We start from the raw sequence: 13345 nt of genomic DNA, 5'->3' as shown, positions 1-13345 counted from the left end.
GGAAAACATTCCGAGAGTTAGAACAGATGGACCACCATACTGGCTAATATTTGTCCGGTCAAAACACAAGATACTGTGAAGCCATACCATTATGGTCCAAAAATATTTTAGATGTGAAAACTGCTTTGACAATATTCGTTGACAAATACCATCCAACAAAACTGACATCTGACTGTGAAAGTTCTTTCAAATCAGATGATGTAAAAAACTATCTGCGTTCAAAAAATGTAAACCAATATTTCATTGTCGACCAAAACCATTCTGCTCTTGGTGTCATTGACGGTTGTATAAAAATGTTAAGAGACTTAAACCAACCACAAGGTGGTGAAGCAAATGAAATGTCATATGACGACAAATATAGACACTTCTCCATGGCAAAGATGAGACAAGTTTTAAATATTTACAATAACCGTAAACAAAAAGGTTTGGGAAACCACTCCCCCGAAGAAATGAAAAACAACCCTGACTTAGAGAAAGACTATATATTTAATAATTTAGTCAAAAGAGACAAACAAGAAAGAATGCCGGGCTTCAAACTTCAGAAAGTTGACAAAGTAAAAATAGAAATACCTAAACGCGACCCATATGAAAATACTATTGACTATGACAACAATGGGAACCCGACAGGTACTCACATTCGTGTTCGTAAAAATAGAAGAAAGTATACAAGAGAATATTATGAAGTTTTAGGCAAACATGGCAAAATGTACACACTGCAAGCAGAAGATAAAACGACTATTGTCAGACCTCGTTTCAAACTTGTCAAAGTTCAAGGTGGTATACTTTCAAAGACAGTTCCTAACAAATATAAGACAACTCCTGACGAATATGCTAAAGAAGTTGAAAATGACGACTAAGCATTTCTATACCATGCGTAAACTGTCATGTAAGGTGGCATGTAGTCTTTACTTTGTCCCGTTGTTTGCGTATATCCTGAAACGTGATGTGTATGGTTTCCTCCTCCCTCAGTGTTACTCCAGTAACAATTTATAGCAAACTTAACGTTGTCTTTAACATCATATCCTTTACCTTTTATCATTGCTGACCAATCCCAATATCTATGCTTATGCCAACCTGCTTGAGATGTACTTAAATCTATTAGTGACTGTGTGCAGGTAAATTTTCACCTGAAATCGTTTTTACTTCCACCTGTTTCCTTTGAAGATTTGCACAATACAAAAACCTGTCGACTATTGAGTCCAAGTTCCAAAACCCAGAACTGTTTCTGGTCTGGTAGAGTTCATTGACGTATAAATAGAGCCTATAGGATATAATGTTTGAAGCATTTCTGTCTTTAATGTTGAAGCTCTGTTTTGTCTGCTTTCTTGTCATATAAATCTTGAGCAGTGAATTTAATATTATGTTCATCCTTCATGACATAAACATCTTTACATCTAATGTTTCTCATCGTCGTTATGTCGTCATCCGATGTTAAACCTTGTGGAAAGTTAGGAGGTTTACAATATAATACATCCCCATCAGTTACGTCAACCGTTCCTTCAATACTTTCTATAGCAACAGTTGTAAAACTTGTATGTGTATGGTTCTTATCTGCTTTCTTTTCAAGGCTAACGTTTAAGTCTGTTATTTCAGATATAGAATGTGTATGTCCAACGGCACTTTTCCTGTTTAAGGTTTCTTGTAAGTTTGTAATATTTGCAATGGTATGTGTATGTCCAACGGCACTTTTACTGTTTAAGGTTTCTTGTAAGTTTGTAATATCAGATATAGAATGTATATGAGTCTTTTTAGAATATTCGTTTTCAGCTCTTGTCACTTCACTTGACATTTTATTGTCAACATATGTTTTGTCTGCTAGTTCAGGATGAGTATGTTCTTTTGTTGCATAAGCATTGTTAGCTCTTTCTTCTTCTTTTGCTATTGCATCGTCTACATATTCTTTGTCAGCTTTGTTGTCAACATCTGTTTTCAAAAGAAGTTCATTTATAGGTTTCTCGTTTAAAGTTCCTTTTGTTGGATTTATACAGACAGTATGGTTCTTATTGTCTTGAAACAGAAACTCATCTGTCATTGGGTTTATTGTCAGTTTTAAGTTTCCTTCTTTCAATGACTCAGATATCTTAGAATAGTTTGAAAAGTTTGTTGTGTTCTTATTTAGAGCTTGCATAATGAGTTGTCGGTTGTGTTGTATTTCTCTCGTGGAAGCAATATCTTTCGACATTTTTATTCTAGATAAAATATGCTTCCAATAGAAAAAGAAAATTCAAGAGTTGCTACAACTAAACATTAGATGAACTTTTTACTAATGTCGGTCAAAAGTTTGAGACAGAGACCGTAAAGCATGAAGGCTATCGTTTTGACTACCCATTAAGATGGCTAAGAGACCCATCTGTCACAAAAGCTATTGGATTTCGTAGAATGAAGTTCATTTCAGAAGCCATACATGGTTTCCCATTTACGGTCGGTTTTGAAGTTCGATACTATAACAAAGAAAAACGTATGTATGAGAAATTTGAACAGGGAAAACTTTTACAAGTTAGTTTGCTTGTAAACTTAAAACAACTCTTCAAGCTTTTCAAGAAAAAATAAACGATATCTATCGAATATGCAAAACAGTATAACATTGACGAGGGAGAATACCATCTCGATATTATTTATGACAGGAAAAATGCAACTGTTAAAAATCAATAGAATAGAAGACCTTGGAGAAAACGTTTATATTTCTACAAAATATAACACTTGGCATGGTATAGATTTATGAGGATGTTAAATCAGCCTGCAGCATATCAGTACACCCAGACTTTTATGAAGTCGAAAACCCTAATGGAACATATGAAAATGTTTTCGACCAAGATGCATTATTGTTCATGCTTCATTTTCTGGCGCCCAAAACTCTTTCTTATGCTTGGCAAATGACTTTTACGAAAAACCTACAAAGTTATACGAACCACCAAGTGGAAGTATTTCAGACTTTCAAGTATGGTTTACTACAGATGGAAGAAAAAGAATAATTCCATTATACCATGCGTTTTACTTAGAACTTAGTTTCATATACAACTACTATCGAACGGTAAAAATATAATTTTTTAATACGGTTGAGGTGTTGGATTTGGTTGCCAACTAGACTGTGGTGCAGGTTCAGGCTGTTGTATTACAGGAGCTTGTTCTTCTGGTTCAGGGTCTTTAGGTATAATACCAACAAACTGACCTACCCTTTTACCAATATTTTGACACCGTTCCAAATTCCTCTTCCGACAGATTTTATTCCATTCCATATACCTCTTCCAACATTTCGAAAGAAGTTTCCTATCTTACTGAAGAAACCCATTTTACTATATGTAAAAATCTAATGTCCGCCTAGTCTCTTACGTTTCCTGTTGAGTTCCATAGCATTCTTTAACTGGAGCTCATACATTCTGTTTCTCCTCTGGTAGAAAAACATATTCTGGGTCAACTCCTGTGTTCGCGTCATCTGCATAAAGTTGTTTATATCCCACCTCAGGGTTTGTATAAAACTCTTTCCATCTCATATTTGCATACCATGGTGGCAAACCTAACGCAGCGTCATTTGACATGGCAGTTTGCATTTGTACATCTGTTGGCACTTGACCATAGTTTGCCATTGCAGTTTGTATTCTAACTTCATTTAGAATATTCTCTGGTTTGGTTGTCCAGGTTGCTGTGCATTCGCTAAGTTCTGTGCGTCCATTTAATATTAGATAAAAATATCTCTTACGAGTACATATACTGAACATTTGCAGGCATTGGTTCATCTTCATATTCTCTGTACTTTTCTGCCACGTCAAATAAATAAATGACACAATGGAAAAAACCTAAAACAAGTAGTCCTATTTCAAACCACATTTACTTACTAATAAAATTTCTTTGTTATGACACTTTCTCCGGTTTATAGGACCTCTCTCATATTCTATCTTGTCATATCTAAACTCATAGTCATGTATGTCCTCTAACCATCTCATAACGGTTTCCAAACCACTTTTATCGGATGTAAAGTAAAAGCATGGATGGTTATGTAAAACGTCTAAAGTTTCTAAAGAGTCTCTCAAAGTCCAGTCTACTTGGTATTGAAAATCCCATGTGTTTATAGAACGGTGGGTCCACTATAAAGAAAACATTTTCCTTGTCTTTAATATTTTTCATACAATCTGTCCAATAACATCTCACAAACTCTATACCCTCAATATATTTTTCTATGTCCTCTTTGAAAACATTTGTATAGTTAAGATATAAAACTTTTGACATAAGTGTTTCAATGTCATGAACTCTTATAGCACCACTATATAATAGTCTAGCAGATATACTATCCAGTCTATATATTCTGCTTTTTTCAAAACCTCTCTCACAATATTTTTGTTATCTAATGGTATACGTTCCATCTTACCTATAGGTATCTTTTCTTTTAACTCTTTCAATATATTGTTTGTGTCTGGTATATGTTTGAGACGGTCCATATAGTTGTCGAAGTCATTGCATATAATCTTTGAGTCTGGGAATATTGTATGGCACAAATGAGATATATAGAAACTTCCACCGAACAAATCTACAAATGTTAGACCATTCGGTAGTTTCTTAAGTCTCTCAATATAATATCTTTACATTTACTCTTATTTCAAAGAACGGTAACGGAGGTTTTGTAAAATTCATTTATATATAATAATAAAAATGTTTTTTCCTGAAAAGTGACAGAAAAGTGACAAAACATGAAAACATATATAATTTGTGAAAAGTGAAACATTATATAATGTTTTCGACCCAGAAGAAGGCTTCTTCCCAGAAGCAATGGAGGAAGAAGAAGAGTCCTCCGAATTCACACCAGAAGACTAACAATTTTCCGAATAAAAACTTCATTTATACTAAACATCTTCGGGGCTAGAGGGCACGAAGTGCCTGGAAGCCCCACTTCCTTTTTTTTAAATAAAAATAGATTACATATGCAGCAGATTTAGAACATGAAACAAATCTTATAGTGACCCAAAAAAAAATTCATGATCCAAAAAAGAAAAAATTAGCTAAATGGGAATCAAACCTTAGCATAATGAATCATTATGTCGGATGTTTCCACTACACTACACCTGCAGTTCGAAAAATGCCCTTGGTGGTTCTATTTAATAGCTACTCCCAACGATAGGCGGTGTCCCCAGCTTTAGAGGGGTGGTAAAAGTAAGGAAAATCTGGGTATTTTAAAATTAATGTTAATTTTTTTAAAATGTGTTTAGTATATAATATTTATTACTAATTTATTTAATAATGTCGCGCTTTCTTACGAATTCATGACTTAAAAAACGTAAGAAAAATTTTTATATCATCTATATATAGAAGATGTGAAAATATACCTTCATCTATATATAGACGTAACAAAAAAAGTCACTAAACCCTTCCACATATACTACTTCCAAATGATAAACTAATTGAACAAAATTTCTCTCATTTTTAGAATGAATATCATCATACGAAACATAATTCTTTTGTTGGCAGCTCATGGACCCATGCTTTATGTAAACAATGTATAAAAATATTATGAATTCCAGCATGGAGTCCCAGCTTACAATATTAAACACCTCTCACAATTTCTATATATTCAAAGTTCAAGAAATTCAATGGATTTGCTGTCAATTTCTTCAAAGCTACGAATGTTATTGCGGATTCTAACTAGTGTCTAGAATAGGAGACTATTAATGATTTGCCTAGAATCAGTACCTCGTAGACTTCTATTGTTTGACTGAAGAGCCTAAAATTTTTATTGTGTGTAATCTGCAAGGTATTCGCTCAGAGCTGCTGTTTCGCACGAGATAAATTCTCTAATAAAGGATTATCACAAAATTCCATAATCTCTAGATAAAGGTAACTAAACTCCTTTCGCCGATCCGATTTGCTCCATATTTAAAATATAGCTTGCATATGTAGAAGAAAAGCTATTTTCGAGCTACTAAAAAGGTACTTTTAAATGTGATTTTTTTATAAAAAATTAAATTTATTTTAAGATCAGACTAAAAACTAATTTTATGGAAAATCTATATCGACAAATTTATTACTTATTGGGTATATAGATTTTTTGATTATGGCGATTATGTCTGATATGCTTCCAATAAGCCAAAACACATTTCATACTGATTTCTATAAAAGGTATCTTTATTATAGAAGTGTAAGCTATATCTGTTTGTTTTTTTATTATAACAAATTCAAAATTCTCTTATAAGGACTAGATGAAATCTGTATTATTAAATCATTAGCTAAATGAAGGTTCAAATAGAAAGTAAATATCAATTTATATGATACTGAAACCAAATAGTTCTTTTAATAAAAGATAACACGCTGAAAATTATTGAGTATTTGCAAATCTCAAAAATCTATTGGTGAATTTGGCTCAACTTTTAAAATTATAACATCCATATCAAATCATAAAAGCAGACAAAAATTAAAGCCAAACCTATCGGCCAATTTTTTTTTGATATTTTGATTTTTGAGGTATACTTTTAAAAGTGGATTTAAAGCACTTATGAAAAAACATTAACTTCTGTCGTTATGATTATTGATTTAGACAATAATGATTTTAATCTTTGATTATCAAAACACTAAAGTCATCGTTTTAACATTTGCTTGGTAGCATTAACTCAAGTCTAAAGTACTATTTTATGTGGCACTCTTAGAATTTTTGTATTCATTGTACACGCTGAAATAGTACCATTAAAGTTATGGCGGACTTTCAAAAAATAGTTTGGTCACCTTTGTATAATTTTGTATTACGTTACAAAATTATCTAAACAGTCTCCATCTTAGTGGTATTTCATGTAAACTCGATTTTTGTGAAAAAAGTTTTAATTTGAGTTCGAGACCTCACGAGAATGATCAACACAGACAATTGGTTTGAATATTTTATTTTCGAGAGAACCGATGATGATACAATATTCCTTCAGGCTTCACTTGAATGCATGCTATTAACCATATTAGTTTCTCTCAACTAGTCTTTAGGACCGCGTTAATTTTCTTCGTTTATTCAAAAAGCCAACAATAGAAATTACAAAAGTAGAGGAGTCCATTGCCTAATCAAGTGTTTTTCTCCGATTTTTCTTCTGAAAATTAGATTCCTATTTCATATCCAATGCAGACTTTAAAAATATAGGTTAAACTGGCTTGCTCTCTGCAGTGAACCAAGGTCATCTATCCAGATACTTAATTCTTCACTTATGAAAAATTAATAATATGAAAATCATCAAATTCCCCTGAAAAAATTCGTTAACCAACTGTAGGTACATCACATTATTGATATCCTAGCTGCATTTCAATGTAAACTATTGAAAAATTGATAAGTTTGACTTTGGAACTGTCTTAAAACAAAACTTCGATTTTTAGTGCGGGGTTTTAGTGAGTGTGATCGTTGGTACTGTTGTAATATTTCAATTAATGAAGTTGAACTTAAATTGAATAATAAAGGTACTGAAACTATTTAACCTTAAATTTTTGAAAATGAAGGGGGTTATTTAGTGCTTCAATAGCCATCTAGGTAGAATAAATCTTTGAACAGATATGGTCAAAATATTCTTAAAGACATAATTAATATTTTATCATATATGTGTATTCAGTTTTCTTGACAAGAGTTAAAAGATAATGCGGATTAAAAATCAAACTCGTTATTTACAAGTCATACTCTAATAGTTAAATGCGCACAGGCAATAGAAATGCTTCATATCAAAAAAACAATATGTTAAAATCCTAAATTTCAATTCTCAAAAACTGTTAATCAAAATTTCTTGCAAACCAATGTATAAATTTGTCTTCTTATGGGTAGTTATATATTTAAATATAAAAGATTTTCGTCTGTATCATTTTGAGATATGAAATGTAATTTAACATTAGAGTTCTGATTGAAGCCTACAGCTTGTAAAATACCAAAATTTGTACGAAAATAAATTAATATGCATCTATTTGTCATGATCAAATGATTATAATTTATTATGAAAATTTCGCATAATTACATACTATGATCAAAAAAGTCAAAATATCGGCCTTATATTTATACATAGCACGCTGGGCGCAAAAATGAACAAAATCCATATAATAGTGGAGCTGCAGAATAGAGCTTCATTCGTTCAGTGCTTACATAGTGAAGATGCACCCATTTTGCAAGAGATGCAATAACCTTGTCAACACATAAAAAATCTTGATATTCATATTATATCAAAATAATCTTTACGAAAACAAGAAATAAAGAAGCGTAAACATGCCTATCAATTTACCCATCATAGGAGAGCATTTCATAAATACAATTTCGCTTGATTACCTTAGGAAATTCTTGATTATTGTTTTCAGCTTATATCGGCGCGCGGCTTCGCCGCGCGCCGATAGATGCGCTATATAAAGTACTCACAAAATCTAGATTGAGAGGCGGTCAATGACTTTTGAGGGGAAATTAACGCATGGAATTTAATATTATTTAGGTTGATATTCTTGCTTATTATTTCAGAAAAAAATCTTAAAAATTTCAATATGAAAATTGAAAGCAATTCAAAAAAATTGCTAACATGTAAATTTTAATATCCTATGCATAATTTCTTATTTTGAACATTTTTTATTTTTGTTTAAAACTTAAAATTTTGCGAATTTAATATAATTTATAAAATATAATACGTATATATATTTAAAATACACTAAATTTAATTGTTAATTGACGTTTTTGGTAATGAATTTTATCAAAACATGCCTGAATCCGAAAATTTGAAAGAACGAATTACACAATCATATATGTAGAATTCAAAATACAAACTTAAAGATTGTATACGTTTAAAATTATTCAGATTGTGTTTGATTTCCACTCATTCTGTTTCTTTTGAACTCTAACGTTTTTTTATACAAAAGAACCAAAAAAATATTTTTTTGAAGAATGATTTGGATAGAATACTTTGCGAAAATTATTTTTATTATAATTTTGGTCGATAAATACTGGCGGATTCAATTTTGGCAAACCTCCAAGATTTCATTTTTGGACGATTCCGAATGGTGTCCTTTTTGAATTTTAATTGGAAAAATATATTTGTCGATATATGGAGATACTAAAATACTTAGTTTAAAAATTCTATGTCAAATCGTCACCTTTTCCTCACTTTTTTCAGCTATTTTTTATTAAAATCTAATTGTAAATTAATGGGTAATACATTATGCTATTTTACTTTTTCAAAGCCGTATCAATTTTTTGAGAGAAATTTTCAAGTTCGGAATTTGGATGAAAAGTGAAGATATTTCCAAATGTGTTATTATGTAGAACTATATTTCTCAAATTGAAACATTTTTCTTTTTCATAATTTTAATGTAAAAGAAACACATTTCTACAACTTTTAACAACATATTCTCTAGTACAATCACCACGCACATAGGTTAAAAATTATAAAGTCTCCTTAAACAAACGTTCGGAATCGCTTATTCAAGATTATCAAAAGCATTATATTCTCAAAATCAAATGAAAACACGACACATATTATAGCATACTAATGATATTTAATTTAATACTGATTTCAATCTAATTTTCTCATCATATACATCATAATAAAATTAACTTAATCAGTCATGTATGCCTTATGATTCAACATCGCTTATTCATTAGATTACTTTCTGTATGAGTTTTAGTTTTGAAATGATAGTATTTAGTTAATTTGAATTTAAAATTTTAAATTTTTGAAAGAATTAGAAAGTTTGAGCGGTAGGACATGAACCTTTATACTGTACTGAGCATTTTTAGCTTTCATCAATTTTTTTGGTTTTCGGGACCTTGGGACCTTGCGAAGTTGCATTTTCCCATCAAGGTCCAAAAAGTGACAATTGGTCGTAAGCCTCCCTTAAATATAGTGGTCACGGAAATAAATTCTGTAGGGTCATCAAAAATTAAAGGGTGCTTTTAAGGGGGAGATGTAAACTATTAAACATCCGACCAAACGCCGATCCTATTTTTGTGGCTCTCAATTCCTTAACGTCTGTTCAGAAAAAAGTATACGTTTAGATATATTTGAATGGTTTACTTTTAAGGTATAGAAAATCCAATTCCAAGATAGTATTATGTAATGATTCTGTAATGAGAATCTAGTTTTAATAATTTCTTCTTCTAATTTTTTATATAGAAAATTGAATTTTTTTTAATAAGGAGCTATAGCAATTCATGTTAAAGCCAACTTTGAAAAGTAACATCTTAATGATTTCCAGCTTCTTTCATGAGTTTTAGTAAGTTGTTGCTAATTTATTGAAATAATATGGAGAGAAATCAACGGAAAATCAGGGAGCATGCGCAGCAAGCATTACAGTTTCTACCTTTTGAGTTCTATCAGTAGATTTTAAACTAATAATACATTTTGCTGATGACTTGGGAAAAATAAAAATTTTAAACGGGCATTTTTCAAAATTAAAATTAAACATTGTGTTTAAAAAAAAAAAAAAAAAAAAAAAAGGAAGTGGGGCTTCCAGGCACTTCGTGCCCTCTAGCCCTGAAGATGTTTAGTATAACTTTGTCCGGACAAGTAAGGGTCTATCGTCGCTACAGGAAAAGTTACAGGCGTTCCAAGGAAGTATACTTTGAGAAGCCTTTTCTCCATTTTAAAACAAGATAGGACGGTTATTTTACAAAACTGACAACACTTTGACCGAGTAGTTTTTTGTGCTGAACAAAAAGTGTCATATAAACATCTGTCAAAAACCGTTTTTTACTTCACTTAAAATGCCACGTAAGCTACGTAAGAATATACGTAAGAGGAAGAGAGCATTGAAACATCCAATAGTAAAACTGACACCACAACAACAGTTGCAACAACAAATTATGAATGACCCCACTATGTTGCAACAAATGTCAAGCAACCCTATGCTTTTAAGCCGAGTTATTGGTGCACAGAGTGGAGGTTTAAGAGCGGCACTTTTAGCGAAAATGGCAGGCTATGGTGGAGCTGCAGACGGAACAGCTTATAACCCTCAAAGTCAAATGAATTTGAGTTCACTCAAAAATCAAATAACAGATGTCAAAAAGTCAAACATAGACATACAGAAACAAATAAGTGAAAACGAAAAGAAACTAGAATATGACAGACACACAAAGAAACTCAATGAGTTAAACGTAGAGAAAAAGAAGAAAGAAGAACAACTGAAAGAACTAAGTACAGAGGAATATGCGAAAAAAGTGTCAGAAAAAGCAGCAGAAGTAGCAAAAATGGAACAAGATGTTATAAATTTGAAAAACCATACTACTCAATATAAAGTACTGAAAGATGAAGAAATAAAACAAAAAGCCCTGAAGACATATATGGATAGCGATGAGTATAAAAAAGAAGTTGAAGCAAATGTAAAGGCAGAAAAACTTTTACAGTTGCAAAACCAAACCGTACAGTATGAAAACTTAGCACAAGAAAGTAAAAAATAACGACGCGGCTATGCAAAAGGCAATGAAAAGCGCAGAATATATAAAAGCTAACAATGACTGGTTAGATGCCCAAGCCAACGCTAAAGCAGCCCAACTCATAGGGTCAATAAGGACAAAAATACAAGCGGATGAAGATAGTTCAAATGAAGCTTTAACAAATGCTGACTTTAAGAACGCTTTCGAAGCTCTTCATAGTAAGGTGAAACAAGTGAACGATTTCTCATCTGGAAAGAAACTGAAGTCTGAAGGTTTCGACAAAGAGTTAAAAGAAGTAGCACAAAATATGACGAAAATAACAGATGCAGCAACGAGACAGGCAGTTCAAAGTGCCTATGACGCCGTTAGAGCAACTGTTGTGAAAAGTCAAGAAAAAGTTACAACAGACCAAAACAGACCTAGTAAATGCTTTCTTAAAAACGAAAAGTCAGGTAGGACATTACGCTGCAGATGGAACATATGTGCCAGCTGGTGGAACTTATATACCACCAAACCCTCCAAGAGAAGCACCTGCACCAGGACTACCTAACACATTTACATCGTCACATGGACATAGACACAGGCATGCACCACAACAACAACCAAAACCAACACAACAACCAACACAACAACCAACACAACAACCAACACAACAACCAGCACAGCAACCAACACAACAACCAGCACAGCAACCAACAGTTCAAAACCCTGCACAACAACAACCACAAACAGAGCAAGGACATAAAAGAGTAGAGAACAAGGAAACCAAGAATTCTTAAAAATGCTTAAAGAAGAGTGTGGTTTCCCAGATAGTATTGACTTTAGTGACAGATATAAAGAAGCTATTAGAAAGTTCAAGGATGGAAATACTGACCCGGACCTATTTAGCTTTATGGCTCAGCACCAAAACGGATATAATCTCAAACCTGGAAAATACAAGCTCGCTAAGGGATATGATTTAATAGCATATCATCCAAATGACATGAACGAATTTACTCCGAGATATTTGATGTCAGAGCTAAATGACAATTCAACTTTCGTCATGAAACGCGTAAAAAATAGAGACGGAACGAAAGAACAAAAGCTTATGAATGCGGATGACGTAGATAGGGAAATTGTTGAAAACGGTCTCGGAATATATGAAATGCCAGCAGATGAGGTACAAGAAACTCCACAGGAAGAAGTTCAGATACAACCAGACATGGAAGAAATAGTTCAGCAACAACAGCTAGAAGAGCTTGAAGGAAACGAACAAGTCCTTCCTTTGGAAACTAACTTCACAGAACTAGATGAAGATTTGGAACAGCCGAAAAATCTTGACCCTCAACAAGAGTATGCGGAGAATATGGAATATTTCCAAGAGTCTAAAAAAAATTCGGCTGACATAGTAGAAGAATATCGAAAAATGTTTGCCGACATACAAAAGACTCCAACACAAGATGAAAATATTCAGCATAGAATGGAAGTACTGAAAGAAAATGTACACAAATACAACAACCCTTTTTACTTACGAGCATTTAACGTTCAATCTTCGGATGAACTCGGTGAAAATAAAAGGTTAAATTTCAAGAAAACATATAGAAATGAAACATTGTTTAAAGTTCATTCAGAACCTAGCCAAGATGGAAACAAACCTACTTTTGTTTCTGCAGACGATGGAACTACAATGAGATGGGGTCATAAAGCTAATCCGGATAGGTGGTTCATAAACTTACAACCACAATTCCAAGAAGTTGTAGACGCAATGGAAGTCAATGGTGAACGAGATATAGCTGGTATTTTAAGCGCGGCTTTAATGCCATTGAAAGATATGAAACATGCAGATATTTTGGACCAGTATGAAATGAACATGGCTGATGGAAATATAACACCTGACGTTCTAAAACATTTATCTCAAAGAACTACACAGAACCATAGAGATGGTATATTTGGTGAAGAGTTTAGAAAGAAAGTTAGGGAGGGCGAAGGAAGAGAACCTATTGTACATGACCTTGCAAA

At 32.6% G+C, this 13345-nt stretch overlaps 2 protein-coding genes across 2 annotated transcripts, besides 3 other annotated features; both read left to right on the top strand.

Annotated features, from left to right (window-relative positions):
- Positions 1-1750: part of a mobile genetic element that runs on past the window's edge.
- A 4069-nt stretch (positions 1751-5819) lies between these two features.
- Positions 5820-6709: a mobile genetic element.
- Positions 6710-10387: 3678 nt separating this feature from the next.
- Positions 10388-13345: part of a mobile genetic element that runs on past the window's edge.
- Positions 10679-11009, top strand: TVAGG3_0628100 (protein of unknown function, DUF4106 family; the record flags this gene model as incomplete). Its single annotated transcript, XM_051240664.1, has 1 exon — positions 10679-11009. A coding segment is annotated over one exon (331 nt), but the record flags the coding sequence as incomplete, so codon positions are not given.
- On the top strand, positions 12390-13269 carry TVAGG3_0628090 (protein of unknown function, DUF4106 family; the record flags this gene model as incomplete). Its single annotated transcript, XM_051240663.1, has 1 exon — positions 12390-13269. A coding segment is annotated over one exon (880 nt), but the record flags the coding sequence as incomplete, so codon positions are not given.

This window comes from Trichomonas vaginalis, chromosome III (assembly GCF_026262505.1).
Source record: "Trichomonas vaginalis G3 chromosome III, whole genome shotgun sequence".
Classification (NCBI taxonomy): domain Eukaryota; phylum Parabasalia; order Trichomonadida; family Trichomonadidae; genus Trichomonas; species Trichomonas vaginalis.
This window is presented reverse-complemented; position numbering and strand designations above follow the sequence as displayed.